At 41.0% G+C, this 18,313-nt stretch overlaps 1 protein-coding gene across 1 annotated transcript in view; it reads left to right on the top strand.

Moving 5' to 3' along the window:
- LOC139712161 (uncharacterized) overlaps window positions 1–18,313 on the top strand; it is a 161,349-nt gene that overhangs the window by 48,544 nt on the left and 94,492 nt on the right. The window contains exons 2-3 of the mRNA XM_071623999.1: window positions 10,483–10,589; window positions 11,218–11,428. Of these exons, the coding sequence (XP_071480100.1) occupies window positions 10,483–10,589; window positions 11,218–11,428 (318 nt within the window). The remainder of the gene's footprint in view (window positions 1–10,482; window positions 10,590–11,217; window positions 11,429–18,313) is intronic.

The raw sequence follows: 18,313 nt of genomic DNA, 5'->3' as shown, positions 1-18,313 counted from the left end.
GAACGGACGTTTTTTCTTAATCATTTTTTGGATTAACGAACCTTCAGAATAGGGAATCTAGCATTATTTTATCATTAATCTGTCGGAGTAACGAACCCTCAGAGTAAGAAAACTGCAACTATTTTGGGGCAGTCGTTTTATTCCAAAATTTCACTGGCAAAACGTTTGAAATGACGCACTGATTTCGTTTTGAAATTTACGGACATTTTTCTTTATTCAATTTTCGGTTAACGAACCTTCAGAATAAAGAATCTACAATTTATTATTTCATCATTACTACTTCTGTCGGAATAAGAGACCCTTAGAGTACGAAAACACGCTGTTTTGTACCGTCGTTTTATTCCGAAATTTCACTGGCAGAACGTTCGAAATAACAAAACTGATTTCGTCGTGAAATGAACGGACATTTTTTCTTAATCATTTTTGGATTAACGAACCTTCAGAATAAAGAATCTAGCATCATTTTATCATTAATCTGTCGGAGTAGCGAAAAAAAAATGAATCTTGGTGGCGATAACTGATGCTGGTGTAGAGAAAAACAAAGACAGCTCGCTCAAAAGATGCTTCCTTCTTTCAGTTTATTTTCTCCCCAGTCATTCCTATCGTTCTCCTCCCATGAACCCCTGCCATGCAGGGACGATGAACAAAACAAAATGTTACCGATGCTGCAATGAAAAAAAAAGAAAGAAAGAAACACGTCCTCAAAGCAAATTATCTATATACACTTTTCAAGTTGAACAAATTGATGTTCGTAATGAAGAATAAAAAAAAAAGCACGACCTCAAGCAGTGGGGAAACTTGATATCATGGCTTGTGGAAATTTCCACGATATTTCCACGAAAGCCAGGTGTCAGATAAAGAATGTCGCGCGTACTGCCACCTTGCTTCAGTGGTCGTAAACAGCGTGTACATAGCATGTAAACCAACTGGGAACATTGATGAATGATCATCATTTATTTTCTGCCCATGAAGGCCCCCTAACCCACCTTTTAACAAACCAAGCCAGAAGCACGTGGAGCATTACGTATACGTTGAACTTGAAAGACCATCATGACAGAATTACTATAAATTTCGGCCCGGAGAAGGAAAATGGAATATTCACGAATGACGTTTACAAATCCATAGAAATTGAAAAGGCTAAAATGGAACGCATGGCTTTTTAGATTTAAAAAAAAATAACCCACTGAAACTACCAAAACCTAAATAACAATTTGCATTTGCTTACTCCATCGCACGTTCTTTTTTCTTTTCTTTTTTTAACGAAAAATGGAGTTAATTTTCTCTCTGCGGCAATGCTTTGAACGCATCTAATTTTGCGTCATTGCCGATGGCCAGCTTCCTAAAGAATTGATACGAATACTTTCAAATATACGAAACAAAGTCTAAAGATCCTGGATCCTGGCGGTGAATTTCGGTGGTATTATAATTCCTGCTCACTATCAAAATTTAATCATCTGTTCCTTGCACCATTTTACCAACCAACTGTTCCTGAAAATTTCATCCTAATCTGTTCCCAAATTTTGACTTATTTTGCGAATAGAGACAGACAGGCAGACAAACTAACAAACAAACCAAAGCAGCCAAAAAAAAAAAAAAAATACAACCTTTGGCGGAGGGGGGCATGCATTTCATATCGTTTGTTTTTGCGTAACCCGACAACAAGCGTGACAACAAGCGAGCACGCGTCAGCCTTCCTCAGCCTCCCTCGGCCTCCGACCCTCTCTTCCCGTCCTCTCTCTCCCTCTCACAATAGACTGTAGCGTTGTACACGCACGCGGCTGGATAAGTGGCCGGCTGGGTGCTTGTGCATGTGTGTGTGGATCCCAAATCAGAGCGCATGTGGTGAGCAAGTGTGTGATGTGGTGTGTATCTGCAGGGAGGTAGTACGTCGCTCTGTTGAGCCGCGTTGTTGTGATCGGTGCGGTGACTGCGTGGGTAAATTTTTGCGCTTGTATAAGTATGTAAACTGCTGCTGCTTTCAACATCTAGCTTCTTTTCTAGCCAGATAATAAAGACTGAAAAAGGCGAGAAATTGGTCCGAACTTAGCTCGTCAAGCAAGTTACCCTTGTCGGCAAGTTCACGCGTGGTGTTACCCTTGTCGGCAAGTTTTACCCTTGTCGGCAATTGCTTCTTCAAACCGCACGCTTGTCGGGGCCGACAAGGGTGATATACGCTGGCGAGATCCCTGTCGTCGTACGGAGTTGAATATTATTGTTATTCATTTCCGAACGTCAAAGGAATCATTCGACATTTATTTTAGCATCTTCCGGAGCTGACCGTTATTGCTATTTACTTTCGAACGTGAAAGCAAACATCCCGCATTTATTTTATCATCGTACGGAGTTGAATGTTTTTATGCCTCCGCCACGAAGTGGTGCCGGAGGCATTATGTTTTCGGGTTGTCCGTCCATCCGTCCGTCCGTCCGTAATGAATTTTGTGGACAGCGTAACTAAAAAACCTTTTGAGGTATCCTAATGAAACTTGGCATGTATGTGTATTAGGGGGTAAAGTTGTGCCTATCAACTTTTGGGTGCACATGCTCAAGGTCAAAGGTCAAGGTCAAATGCTTAAAATGTCACTATTTTCCCCATATCTATGCAATGCCTGAAGATATTTTCTTTAAATTTAGTGTATACTTGTATTACCCAATTAAGATTCTCTGGTAAAAGTTTGGGTCATGAGGTCAAAGGTTAAGGGTCAAAAGGTCAAGTAAAATGTTGAAATTTCACTTTTTTTCTCCGTATCTTCGAAATTGTTCAAGGTATCTTCATATGGAACATAGTATATAAGCATGTACTGACGGTCAGTGGTTATCTAGGGAATTTGGGGTTCATGGGGTCAAAGGTCAAGGGTCAAAGGTCAAGGGCAATACTTGAAAATTTTACTATTCCCCTTATGTATGCAATGCCAGCAGGATCATTATTTTAAAACTTGGTGTATGCATGTATAACCCAATAGAGATTCTCTGGGATTTTTTTTTTTTTTTGTGAAGAAGGTCAAAGGTCAAAAGGTTAAAGATCAAGTGAAAGTGCTGAACTTACTTCTTTCTCCATATCTCGGAAGTGGCTCAAGTTATCTTGAAACTTAGTACGTATTTATGTATGTTCTGCCTGACAGTGATTCTCTTATAAATCTTAGGGTCAAAGGGCAGATGAAAATGATAACAATTTACTGTTCAATACAGAAATTGCACTTTTTCTCCATACCTTGAAAATTATTCAATGCATAAACGTATGAAAGGGTCAGAGTCAAGTTAAAGTTCTTAAATCTTCAAATACATGCTCTCCTATTCATCCAATTAAACATAGGTCAAGGAAGGTGAACATTCAACACATTTGTGACAAACATGTCATTTCAATATTTTGCCAATTTTGTGCAAATGTAATCACACATTGTCCACATGTACTATAGACCTATTAGAAGAATCATGCATTATGGCGGAGGCATACCAGTCGCCATAGCGACATTTCTAGTTTATTATTCATTTCCGAACGTCAAAGCAAACATGCGACATTTCTTTTAGCATCTACCAGAGCCGAATGTTATCTTTATTCATTTCCGAACGCAAAATAAAATATCTGACATAAATTTTAGCACCGTAGGAAGCTGAATTCCAAAAGTATAAGCAAACACCCGACATTTATTTTAGTATCATACAAAGTCGAATATTACCGTTATTCATTTCCCAAAAATTAAAACAAATATCCGACATTTATTTTGGCATCTTACGGAGTCGATTGTTACCGCTGTCCATTTCCAAAAGTAAAGGCAAACTTCCGACTTGTCTTGGTGGCCCGATCGGTCCACCAAAATCTTCATATCTGAAATTTTGGTGCCCGACGTGCATTTTTTGGTGGCCCCGGGCCACCGCTAGTGTCGAGCCCTGACGGTATACCTGGTAGGTACCTCCTATAGCAACAGGGGTGGAGTCTCAATCTGGCAAGAAAATACGAATGTATCGAACTGCGGTACGAAATGCAACTTTAGGCGATGAGTATTATGTCGTAAAAAACAAATTAACCAACAAACAGAAAAATCGAACAAAAACAAAATCTCTGTGTTAGAAATCCGTTTCCAGAGACAGTTTTACTTCTGTTTTTTCGCACTGAAACTGAAATACAACGTGTATATATGGTGCAACTTTTCTTTCTCACAACGACAGGGCGGCGTGTCGTTCTTTTGAAGGTCAAAGACAATAGTAGAGGTGCACAAAGCCGCTATTGTTCTTCGTGAATGAATGGTTTCAGTAACGCGTCTGCATTCTCCGATGCATTCCGGATGCCTTGAATAGAGGATTTTATAATCCCCATTCTCGGAATACAACAGAATGCCTCTATTCACAAGGCTGAGGGGAGTAACAATAGGGCATTCTCAGTGCAGGTAGAATGCGCAGGTGCAGGAATGAAGTAGAGAATGCCTGCATGCCGGACGCATTCTGGATTACCAGCGACTGGATGTCCGTCGCGCCTTACCTCTCTCTGTCAAGATAAACAACATTGATCTGTCACAGGTCGACAGTACAAAATTTTTGGGTCTTTATATTGATAGTGATTTATCTTGGAGAACCCATGTTAATTATGTAAGCAGAATTATTGCTAGAAATACCAGGGTTCTTAACAAACTTAGCTATTATTTTCCATGTAATATTCTACAGAGCATGTATTCAACTTTGATATCTCCCTATCTCAACTAAGGGATTCTGGCGTGGGGAAATACTTCTAAAAACCTTTTCGATTCGTTATTTCTTGTACAAAAATGCGCTGTTAGAATTGTTAACCACACTGGATATTTATCCCACACGAACAAACTTATTGTTAGTAGCAAAATTTTGAAAATTCCCGAGTTATTCTATTACAACATTGGCCTGTTTATGTTTCAATTTTCAACTGGCCAATTACCAGACGTATTTTCCCAAATGTTTACAAGAAATTATACAGTCCATGATTATCCAACTCGTCAATGTTATGCATATCACCTTCCACGTACCCGAACAATTTTTGCGAAAAAACTATTATGTTCATTGGGCCCAAATATTGGAACGAACTCCCTACGGAACTTGTAAGTTGTACCACTGTAACCTCATTCAAACGAAAACTGAAGCAATATCTTCTTAGCAGCTACATCGTACGGCATGCATAGTGTATAGTTCTTGTTGCTCTTTATGTTACCCTTTGCCTATCCCTTATTAGTAGTCTGGCGGGATCCTAACCATGAACACTATTTTTGATCAGTCTGCCTGTTGCGCTCTTCATGCACCTATTGTTCCACTCGGTTATCGAAATTCTCGTGCGTGACAGCTGTCGGTTACGATGGTCACACGGAATGCTTGGTTTTAGGACCCATGCTGGAATGTTACTCCTGAGCTTTATTTCCCTAGTACACGGTATTGTTTACATTCACGACAAATCTCATCATTATTCCACCTTCTACATATGTATTTATGTCATACAGTTACGCCATTTTCTATACTCTGCAACACACCCCTTGAATCTCTGCAATCCCAGTTATTGTTCTACCAATGTCCTTACTAAGTAGTAGGTTATACTGCTGCAACATGTGACCTTCCTGTATTTGTGACCCGCTACAACAAAATGGTCCTAAAGTCGCGCACGGTCGAAGCCGTGAAAATCGAGTTTGAAGTTAGAGCATCAAAATTGGTCAAAACTTATGATTTTCTGAATTTGACATATCATTAGAGTCTGACATGTCTTCTATCATCTGTCGAAATTTTGATGCAAAATGATGAAAGGAAAGACCAAAAAATAGCGTTTTTCTGGGCCATGTTTTTTGGCGTTTCAACGAAGCAGAAACTGGTTCGAACATTTGGATTGAGCGCCACACATAGGCTCCGCCCCTAACAACGACCAGAGTGATATCATTGGTCAGTTTGCTGCTTGCCGCTAACCGAAGCGTGAAGCTCGCACACTGCCCAGTCGACTGGTGCGTGCGGGCGGGTTACGCTATGCCTAGCCGCTTCTCCTGACATCCTGGTCACTGATTGGTCGGTGAGGAGACCGCCGACGCTGTGTTTGAATGAGCATTTCGGGGGTTGCTAGGGCTTACCTTCTATTGTCCGGAGGTGAATACTGACTTGCGTGTCTCTTGATTGTGATTGCATCGCAAGGAGAACTTTTAGGGCGCTTTTCTCGAAACAGTGATTTCCCAGTTGTCTTGACATGCTCTCTTTTAAACATCGATATCTCCGCAGCCGATTATTTTCATAAGACGTGTTATATATCAATTTAAAGCAGAAAGATTAGGGAATTGTGTCATGCAATTTTCAAATAATCGACCTCGCCCGACTTTAGGATCATTTTGTTGTAGCGGGTCACATTTTTATTTAGTGACATATATTTAATTGGATTTTTTGTTTTGTTTGTTTTAATCGGTTTCCCCAGTTATAGTTGGTCTTAAAATAATCCGCATTTTGAATTTCCCCTAATCTGATTACTCATGGGACCTGCGGCGGTACAAGCTAATGCTTTTACGCAGGCCCCATCATATTTTTTTCGCATCATGACGCTGCTCTAGTGCGCTTCGCTAATGCGATTTGCTCATTTCTTTTACTTCACACAGTCTAGGTCTCCCCGATTCTACATATCAAATGTTGGCAGCTCTGCACTAGAAAATCGACAGCAGCCTAAATATGTCTCTGCTTGTCAACATCATAAGACAAATCTCTTTGTTGCAAACTCATTTCGCAGGAAAATCATGTCATAAACATAGCACAACAAAACAAATCAAAACACAAAAAAAAAACCAGCAAGGAGATATGGGGGGCATCCCACGAGACCGACACCCACGAGTCATACGGTCCACGAGACCAACATCAATAATACGGTCCACGAGACCAACATCAATAATACAATGTAGGTCTATGAGTCATACAGCCCACGAGTTATAAGGCTCAGGAGTCATACAGCCCATGAGTTCGAAACTACGCACAAAAGGCTCATGAGACCGACACTAAGCAAACATAGCCCACGAGACCGACACTAAGCAATAAAGGCTCATGAGACCGACACTAAGCAAAGAAAGTCCACAAGACCGACAGTAGGCAAAAAAGGCCCACGAGACCGACAATAAGCTAAAAAGGCTCACGAGACCGACACTAAGCAAAGAAAGCCCACGGAACCGACAGTAGGCGAAGAAGGCCCACGAGACCGACAGGATAAACAGCACCATCTACATGTCAATCACCAGTACAGGGTGTTCCATGAACGCAAAAATAACATACTGGCGGGTGTAATTTCGTAACTCTATCAATTGAAAGATGGTGACCATCTGCATAATTATGAACGTCATCAAATATGTATTTCTACATACTTCTGGGGAGGGGGGGGGCAAGTGTGTCAGGGAGCGACATTGTTATCAAGTAGAAAAATTGAATTGTATTCTTCATGCCCCCGTTTCTCCCCCCCCCCCCCCCCAAAAAAAAAAAAAAAATAGAAGAATTAGTATTCTTCATCCCCCCCAAAAAAAGAGATAAAAACATAAATGAATTTAACAGAGGACAATAACGATGTATGAAATAATTTTAGAGCATTGATAATGCCATCGTGCTGTTTTTAATAGGCTTTCATAGTTTTTAGCTAGAAAATGGACAAGATATAAATTTTACCTCTTCTCTTTCCCAATTCACTAGTTACTTATTCTACTTTAGATATTCTACCCTCCTGCTTTGACATTTTGCAGTAAGATCTATTTGTAATTTTCTCTGTAACTATGATGTAATTCTGATTAAAACGTTTAATGTCGCAGGAATTCACCTCAATTTTGTGGCTTGTGTTATTCTCCTCCGAACAGTACATTTTATCGTGAAATACAATAGCTGTTTTCATGGATGCATCTGGTTTTTTCCGAAACCCTAACGCTACCTTAATAGACGATTACGTTATTTTTTATTTTTTATTTATACTAAATCAACACCCTCACAGGTTTATTGTAGAAAGATCTGTTACACACTTTTACTGTACTTTGTTCATTTTTTTTTTCACAAACACACACCCATGCAAACACAATTAAAGATCCTGATCATTTCGGGGGGGGGGGGGGGGGGGGGGGGGGGGGGGGGCAACTGATGGGGTAACACCCTGCCGGAGATGGCAACTCTTCTTTTCCATCTCTCATATCTTCGTATGCTATTATCAGGACACCCTATACAATTTATTGGTCTATAGGTGGCGCTGTTCATCCTGTCGGTCTCGTGGGCCTTCTTTGCTTAGTGTCGGTCTCGTGAACCTCTTTTGCGTAATGTCGGTCTCGTGGGCCTTGTATGCGTAGCGTCGGTCTCGCGGACCTTTTAAGTGTAGTGTCGGTCTCGTGGGCTTTGTTTGCTTGCTGTCGGTCTCATGAGCCTTTTGTGTGTAGTGTCGATCTCGTGAGCCGTATAACTCCTGGGCTTATTTTACTTGATGTCGAACTCGTGGGCTTTTTTTACTCAGTGTCGAACTTGTGGGCTGTATAACTGGTGGGCTGTATGACTCGTGGGCTGTATGACTTGTGAGCTGTATAACTTGTGGGCTGTATGACTCATTAGGAGTGATGTATCCAGAGAAAGATTTATCTTTGTGCTGCTCACATCCCGGGCTTGGAGAATGTGGAGGCAGTTTTCCTTTCCAGAGGGAGTTTTCTCCCATCAGAATACTTGCTTCAGAGAGGTCTTTTCGACGATTTGTGCGGCAGTGCCTGTTCAGCTGGAGGTAGATCCTTTTGCCTCACTTCTGTATACTCATCTTCAGAGGTTCTGCCCTCTGGTGAATGAAGTCGGTGCGTGGAAAACAGATGCAATGCCCCTCCGTTGGTTGGTCTAGGGCCTCCACACTCCCCTCATTCGTGATGCTTCCCAGGGTTCTGGAGAAGATTGTTCACCACTCCCAGGCAACAAGGCGAAGAAGCAGGCCTTTTTAAATGAACTGTGCAGCTTCCAGCAGAGCCACTTCGAGAATCCTCTAGAATTACTTATGATTCTAGACCTGAACACTTCAAGAAAGTGGTGTCAAGACTGCGCTTGTGATCCCCTTACTGCCTCTTTAGGTCAGGGTGGCAGATTTTCTGGTTGACCTCTTAGATAAGGGTCTTGCCTTGGCCTCTATCAGGTCCTACAGGTCAGCTATTGCTCCCTGTCGTATGGGTTTTTGTTTGTCGGGAGGTCAGTCTCTACCTCCCCCTTCCTTACCAAGTTGTTGCGATCGCTCTTCGTGAAGAGGACCCCAGTAAAGACCCTGCTTGGTGTCTTCCATTTGTTCTTAGGTCCCTTGCGAGGGCTTCCTTTGAACACTTGGCCAAGGCTTCTCTTCAGAATCTTTCATTGAAGACAGTCCGCCTGGTTGCCATCGCTTCGGGTCCTAGAGTCAGTTCTATGCGTGGGTTGTATTTTGACCAGGGACATATTCTTTGGGAACCTTCATGGGTAGGGCTGATCCCTTGACCAGGTTTTCTTGCAAAAATTAGACCAAGTTTTTGAGACCAGTCAAGATTTTCCTTCCGAAGCTCTGCTCACATCCCTCTGTTGAGGAGGACAAGACCTGGTGTCCCATCTGAAGAGCGCTAAAACGGTTTGTGGCAAAGACGAAATCCTTAAGAGCTTCGTCTTCGTTGTTCATATCCGCTGTGGCTCCATTTGGCACCGTATCAGCGGCTACTATCTCCAGGTGATTGGTTGACTGTTTCAGGATGGCTGGACTGGGAGCCATCTTTGCAAACATGATTCGAGCACTTGACATGAGAGCACTCAGCTCTTCGCGGATACTGCTTAATGGCGCTGGGCTTCACAAGACCCATAGCATGGCCTTCTGGTCCAACTCGATTCTTTCATGTCTTGTTTCCTGAAAGTCATAGTGGTAAAGGAAGCAGCTTTCGGAAGGGCTGTCCTTGAGATGTCCCCAGCTGGCACTTCTGGTACCAACACTGCTGCCCACAAGTCCTCACATTAGCGCCATCTTTATCTCGTTTTCAAGCCTCCCACTGTTTTAGTTCGTATCTGTGCCAGTCAGCACAGGTTAAGAGATAAACAAAAGGTAAGACATTCCTAGTAGTATATTATGATTATCCGTAGGGATATATCTTATATACAGATGAATATCTTACCTTTTGAGCTTCCCTCCCTCCTTACCCCTTTTCTGTGGTGGTTGGTTTTCCCTTTTCGCTTCTTTCGGTTATATTAGGAAGTTTTGGGGGTTGATGGGACTGAGTTTATGGGTCATGCTAGCCTTTCTCACAGTCCTTTCTTTATTTTTGGGTCGATTTGAGTTGTCTCTCACCTACGATTCTTGTCATTTTCGGGCTAATGGGCGGCTGCATCATAGGTTACAGCACGGGTAAAGAGATAAACAAAAGGTAAGATATTCCTCTCGTATATAAAATGTATCCCTATGGATAATCATAATTTTAATGTTACTTGCTCCAATAATTCAGTGGATTTTTACATGAGCATGACTGTCTCTGAATTTGTGTTATGCTATCATCTTGCTTCAATTAGCACCCAAGCTGAAGGGAAGGCCAAGGAAGAAGAAGGTGAAATTAAAATCTGAAGACAGTGACAAATACATGCCACCAAGACATCACATGACATCAGAAAATGCACAGGTATGGTGGTGAGGAAGTATTATCTCTCCTCTTTATTTTGTTAAAGGATAGAATAACATGTAATGAAGTTGCAGTAGTCATGTGAATTTCCCAAGTATCTTAATTACATGTATTAAGATAGTGTACAAGTGGAAATTGTGACAACAGTGATGACCAATTTTGCCTTGCAGTTTAACAACAGTAGCGACCAATTCTGTCTTGCAGCACACACTGTACAAACTCTTTGGCCCGAATTCACGAAGGTGGTACAATCTTGTCCATGGTTTAAACCATGAACAAAGACCGTAGTTTTTTATGGGACACAAAGTGTCGCATGTCCTATTTCATTACAAAAGCAGTCATTTCATCTACAAAATTAACATTTTGTAAATGACTGATTTTATAACAAAATGGGCCATGCGACACTTTGCACCCCACAAAATTCTACGGTCTTTGTCCATGGTTTAAACCATGGACAAGATTGTACCACCTCCGTGAATTCAGGCCTTTGATTTTTGATGATACCATAGATATTCAGATATTCAGAAATATTAAACCAACCTCAAAATGAGAATCAGCAGATACAGATACTTGAGTTGAGAATATCATCTGCATAACTTGAAGAAAATGATTTTTTTTTTCATACTAGAAGCTCTACCTGAATAGAAAGGACTTTGATTCTCGGAAGTCACGCTCCAAGTTTCAACCTATTTCATTTGGGGAGTCACTGATGAAGTTGAAGGCAGAGTTTAAACATGGGAAGCTAGTCAGCGAGGAACTCTTCCTAACACACCTCTACCAGTACATGAAGGAGCAGAATACACCCATTGACAGGATACCCAACTTGGGCTTCAAGCAAAGTAAGAGATGCAGCATTTTTTTTTTTTTTTTTTTGGCCAGTATCTTTGTATTGGTGGGTACTGAGAGGGCAGTGTAGTGTGTTACATTATATTTATCAATATGTATATTCTACTGTACTGCTTAGATGAAATGAGCAAAAAGACCTTCTGAAGCTGTATCTTAAACAGGAATTCGCTAAGTTGTTGTTGTTGTCGGGGCCTTATGTATTCCCTGTTATATTCAGGCGTTGCTGGATTGTCTTTCTTCTCCAAAGCCGTTGGCTCCGGGCTGCTGCGACCGGTGCCGTCGGCGGCGGGAGAGTATCCTGCATCGAACGGCACAGGTTTCGTCGGCACTTTGCCTCCATGTTGATGTCGAGGACGACAAACAAAGAAAAATTAATTAGATAGATGCATTATGCATGATGTGCGTGACGAAAGAGCCAAGCGTTTCAATATTCACCGAATTCTGCACTGGATTCCTGCTTTCTCGATCGTCCATCTATTAGCTTGCAGAGACAGTGGGATACTACAGATGATGGGGTGCAGCGAAATCTCTGTCATCTTTGGTGGACACACACGCACACACACATTGTACTCATGGGTATGCTGTATGTGGCCTGCGCCTAGACTTATGTATTGACGATACACGAAACACTCTCTGCATGCGCGTGATATGGACTCTCATATGGTAATACACGGTGGAGTCACAGGGCAATTACGTATAGTTCGCCATTGGCGTGCCCAAATGAAAACAACAAATGCTGTTATTTTATTGTATTTTTGCACAACTACAGGATACCATGCAGCTCAGGTATGTCATTGAGTTTACTCTCAAGTCGGGTATCATTGTATTCAGACTGTTCAGGACGGCTAAATATCCACTTAACTAGGACATGTTCATGCCAATCGTGCCCTTCCATTAGAGATTACATGCGCCGCTGTCCATTCGTTTACTGCAGCTGCTGTAAACATACATATTCATAAGACATGTGCAGATGTTGGTGTAGTCTCTTCGCTTTGCCGATGACTATTTTTGAAGTTACAAGTGAAAATAAAACGGGTGGTTCTATGATCCATCAAACCAAGTTTTGGTTATTAAAATGAGGGAGCAAATGAAGACAAAAATATTTTATTCTTTCTCTCATAACGTGGGTAAAGAAATATTAAAGAAAAAAATATGAGACCCTGAGACTCATGGATTCCCACGGGTGCCTAATACTTATAAAACCTAATGACTATAAGCTCCCCCTCCCCAAATAATAATGATGATACTAATGGTATTATGATAAAAATGGTAATGTACAGTCTGAAGCAGATAAATGTGTTGTTAGCAGTTCTATGATGTATCAAACGAAGTTTTGGTGATAACACCAAAAAGGAGGGAGCAAATGAAGACGAAAATATTTCATTTTTCTCTCATAACGTGGGAAATAACATGAATTGAAAAAGTATGAGGCCCTGAGACCAGACGTGGATTCCCACGGGTGCCTGCATAGACCCCGTTTACAGTGCGGGGCCGAGCCCCGCAATTTTGTTTGTTTACACTGCCGGGCTCGGCCGCGCTTTTGATTCAAACCTTTCAATATTTTGTCGTAGTGGTGCTCTGCTTGTAAGCAAACGCAATTTGGTATTGTCTGGTTTTCAGACCCTTTGCCAACTGAATTCCGTGGCGACGAAGTTGCCGTTCGGGCAAAGGCCTTTGCCGAAGGAAAAAATCCTTTGCAAGACAAAACCACCTTAAACTATACTAGTTTCCGACGTTGAGGGGGTTAATATCCTGAATAGCGAATAGTACAGGCAGAGGGTTTGGAAGCCAGACTAAAATTGGCCGCGCATTTGGCCCAGTTTGCGTTTACACTGAGAAAAGGCCGGGCTCGGCCGCGGCCGAGACCATCTCCAGAGCGTGGCCAAATGCGAGGCCAATTTTGGCCTTTCATTTGGCCTTTTGCGCGTTTACACTGAAATGAAGGTGGGCTGGGCCGCAGCCGAGCCGTGGCCGAGCCTCGCACTGTAAACAGGGTCATAGAGGCAAAAGCAGGGGATTATTATACCCCCACCCACACATAGTGTGTGGGGGTGTATATAGGAATCACTTAGAGGTCGGGTCGCCGGTCGGTCGGGCGGACGGTCGGTCGGGCGGTCGGTCGGTCGATCGGTCCGTCGATCGGTCTGTTGCAAAATCTTGTGGATCGAACTCCTCTCTCATTTTTTGAGCAATTGACCCCAAATTTGGCATGTGTGACCACTATCAAAGGTAGATGTGCAGGACACCTTTTTTGTTAGTATCGTATAATATGTTGTCATCGTAATGGCATATTTTCATAAAAACTTGTGGATCGAATTACTCTCTAATCATTGAGCAATTATCCCCAAATTTGGCATGTGTGACCGCTATCAAAGGAAGATGTCCAAGACACCTTTTTTGTTAGTATTGCATAATGCGTTGCCATGGCAACAGAAAATTTTTGTAAAATCTTGTAAAATGTTATGGATCAAACTACTTTCTCATTTTATGAGCAATTGACCCCAAATTTGGCATGTGTGACTGCTATCAAAGGTAGATGTGCAAGTGCCATGGTAACGGCATATTTTCTTAAAAACTTGTGGATAGAGCTATTTTCTCATTTTTTGAGCAAATAACCCCAAATTAGGCATGTGTGACCACTGTCAAAGGAAGATGTGCAATACAACCTTTTTTGTTAGGACTGCATAATGTGTTGCCATGGCAGCAGCAAATTTGAAAAAATTCTTACAAAATGTTTTGGATCGAACTACTCTCTCATTTATTGAGCAATTAACCCCAAATTTGACATGTGTGACCACCATCAAAGGTAGATGGGAAAACTCCTTTTTTGTTAGTATCGCATAATGCGTTACCATGGCAACGACATATTTTCTAAAAACTGGTGGATCGAACTACTCTCTCATTTTTGAGCAATTGATTCAAAATTTGGCATGTGTGAATACTATCAAAGGAAGATGTGCAAGACACCTTTTTTTGTTAGTATTGCATAATGTGTTGCCATTGCTACAGCAAATTTTTAAAAATCTTGCAAAATGTTGTGGATCAAACTACTCTCATTTTTTGAGCAATTGACCCAAATTTGGCAAGTATGACTGCTATCAAAGGTAGATGTGCAAGACACCTTTTTGTTAGTATTGCATAATACATTGCCATGGTAACGGCATATTTTCACAAAAACTTGTTGATTGAGCTCCTCTCTCATTTTTTGAGCAATTACCTGCAAATTTGGCATGTGTGATCACTATCAAAAGAAGATGTGTGTTGCCATGGCAACAGAAATTTTTTTTTAAATCTTGTAAAATGTTGTGGATCAAACTACTCTCTCATTTTATGAGCAATTGACCCCAAATTTGGCATATGTGACTGCTATCAAAGGTAGATGTGCAAGACACCCTTTTTGATAGTATCACATAATACGTTGCCATGGTTATGGCATATTTTCATAAAAACTTGTGGATAGAGCTACTCTCATTTTTTGAGCAATTAACCCAAAATTTGGCATGTGTGACCACTATCAAAGGAAGATGTGCAATAAAACCTTTTTCATTAGGATTGCATAATGTGTTGCCATGGCAGCAGCAAATTTGAAAAAAATTCTTGCAAAATGTTTTGGATTGAGCTACTCTCTCATTTATTGAGCAATTAACCCCAAATTTGGCATGTGTGACCACCATCAAAGGTAGATGGGAAAACACCTTTTTTGTTAGTATCGCAAAATGCATTGCCATGGCAACAACATATTTTCATAAAAACTGGTGGATCGAACTACTCTCTTATATTTTGAGCAATTCAAAATTTGGCATGTGTGAACACTATCAAAGGAAGATGTGCAAGACACCTTTTTTTGTTAGTATTGCATAATGCATTACCATGGCAACAGCAAATTTTTTTTAAATCTTGCAAAATGTGGATTAAACTACTCTCATTTTTTGAGCAGTTGACCCCAAATTTGGCATGTGTGACTGCTATCAAAGGTAGGTGTGCAAGACACCTTTTTTTGTTAGAATCGCATAATACCTTGCCATGGTAACGGCATATTTTCACAAAAACTTGTGGATCGAGCTACTCTCTCATTTTTTGAGCATTTAACCGCAAATTTGGCATGTGTGACCACTATCAAAGGAAGCTGTGCAATACAACCTATTTCGTTAGTATTGCATAATGCGTTGCCATGGCAACAGCAAATTCGAAAAATATTCTTGCAAAATGTTTTTGGATCGAACTACTCTCTCATTTATTGAGCAATTGACCCCAAATTTGGTATTTGTGACCGCCATCAAAGGCAGATGGGCAAAACACCTTTTTTGGTAGTATCGCATAATGCGTTGCCATGGCAACGACATTTTCATAAAAACTGGTGGATCGAACTACTCTCATTTTTTTGTGCAATTAACCCCAAACTCGGCATGTGTGACTGCTATCAAAGGAAGATGTGCAAGACACCTTTTTGTTTGTATTGCATAATGTGTTGCCATGGCAACAGAAATTTTTTTTAAATCTTGTAAAATGTTGTGGATCAAACTATTCTCTCATTTTATGAGCAATTGACCCCAAATTTGGCATATGTGACTGCTATCAAAGGTAGATGTGCAAGACACCCTTTTTGATAGTATCACATAATACGTTGCCATGGTTATGGCATATTTTCATAAAAACTTGTGGATAGAGCTACTCTCATTTTTTGAGCAATTAACCCAAAATTTGGCATGTGTGACCACTATCAAAGGAAGATGTGCAATAAAACCTTTTTCATTAGGATTGCATAATGTGTTGCCATGGCAGCAGCAAATTTGAAAAAAATTCTTGCAAAATGTTTTGGATTGAGCTACTCTCTCATTTATTGAGCAATTAACCCCAAATTTGGCATGTGTGACCACCATCAAAGGTAGATGGGAAAACACCTTTTTTGTTAGTATCGCAAAATGCATTGCCATGGCAACAACATATTTTCATAAAAACTGGTGGATCGAACTACTCTCTTATATTTTGAGCAATTCAAAATTTGGCATGTGTGAACACTATCAAAGGAAGATGTGCAAGACACCTTTTTTTGTTAGTATTGCATAATGCATTACCATGGCAACAGCAAATTTTTAAAAATCTTGCAAAATGTGGATTAAACTACTCTCATTTTTTGAGCAGTTGACCCCAAATTTGGCATGTGTGACTGCTATCAAAGGTAGGTGTGCAAGACACCCTTTTTTGTTAGAATCGCATAATACCTTGCCATGGTAACGGCATATTTTCACAAAAACTTGTGGATCGAGCTACTCTCTCATTTTTTGAGCATTTAACCGCAAATTTGGCATGTGTGACCACTATCAAAGGAAGCTGTGCAATACAACCTATTTCGTTAGTATTGCATAATGCATTGCCATGGCAACAGCAAATTTGAAAAAAATTCTTGCAAAATGTTTTGGATCAAAGTACTCTCTCATTTTTTTAGCAATTGACCCCAAATTTGGTATGTTGGACCACTATCAAATAAAGATGTGCATGACATTTTTGGCGAGCCCACCGGAGGTGAGGGGAAACTAAGGGATCGCCTGCGGCGTCCGTCCGTCGTCTGTCCATAACGCTACAAAAACTTCAATAACTCTTTACTCTGGGCTTCAATTGCTATCAAACTTCAAGGGAAGAGGGGTCATACAAAGTTTCACATTTTACTATATATGAAGGTCACCTCAAGGTCAAAGCTCACAGGCAGGGGTCAATGAACTTTAGGGCCCAATGTTAAAGCAGAAATTTATAGAGAATCTAGAAATATGACAAGTTTGATATCTACGGAAAGCTAAGAAGCTAGTTAACAAAAGTGGATATCTTTTAGACGATGTAACTTTACCCCCAAACTGTTTTTGAGATTGAAAAAGCACCCAATTTCCGTGACCACGTAGCTCCGTTCGCTACAAGAAACATCGGATTTGAGCGACGTCACCTAATGTGTATGAGCTGATTTGCCGTATGGCTATATGAGACCCGCTCTGGCAAAACCCGAAACTTCTCGGCGAATGTGATTTCGCGCTACAGCCAAAAAAAGGTCAAAAAATGACCTACCTCAGGGACCAAATTATCACGTTGTCGGGGAAATTTTCTAGTGTCTGATTGATATCAACATTTCGAAATACAACCTATAAAGTGTGGAATTTTGAAGAGAAAAGTGGGATGTCAATCTCAGATGTTTGCCAAAATCTTACGTCTAAAGACCAAATCGCCTTCGCTTACGGCGAAAATGACTGTTCTTTTGGCGATCGTGTCGTAGATATTCTGCGTTGAACCCTGACACATTTGGTACTTACAGAAAACTCTACTTCTGCTTATTCCAAATATGGTCATGGCATGATGTCATGCTACTCACTTTCATTCATAAATTCGTCTGAAACATGCTTAAATTTATGCAAATCGTCTCCCAGACGCGTAAACAGCCTTGTTGCTTACCAAGACACGTGATCAAAATACATGTACATGTCAACTTGGTCAACTGCGCCGAGGACCCCCTTGTTTACAAGCAACCTACGTTTTATACTATGGGGATCGCTGCAGCAGCGGTGCATGCTTGCATGCAACACGTGTATCATGATTGCTGCTCAGCACGGAAATGTTGCAGTTTCCCGCTTTTTTTAGCAAGTTGAGATAGAAATTAGAATTTAAACCAACACACAAGAGAAAAAGAAGGTCACATTTATCTAACAAACCTTCATCATGCCATTTCGAAGAAGAATCAAGCTGAAATCATGGCATCAAGGAATACCTCTTCACTGCCGATTCTGCTGGTACTGTTGTGTGTACACCTGATCACGGCAATCGCGACTCTTGAGCTGATTACGGTAGGTTTTGTGCTTTTCAAACGTCGTATTTCCGTAGATTTATGGGTGTAAAAA

This window comes from Diadema antillarum, unplaced genomic scaffold (genome assembly GCF_040938485.1).
Source record: "Diadema antillarum isolate AM-2024a unplaced genomic scaffold, OU_Dant_1.0 seq00001766_RagTag, whole genome shotgun sequence".
Lineage (NCBI taxonomy): Eukaryota > Metazoa > Echinodermata > Echinoidea > Diadematoida > Diadematidae > Diadema > Diadema antillarum.
This window is presented reverse-complemented; position numbering and strand designations above follow the sequence as displayed.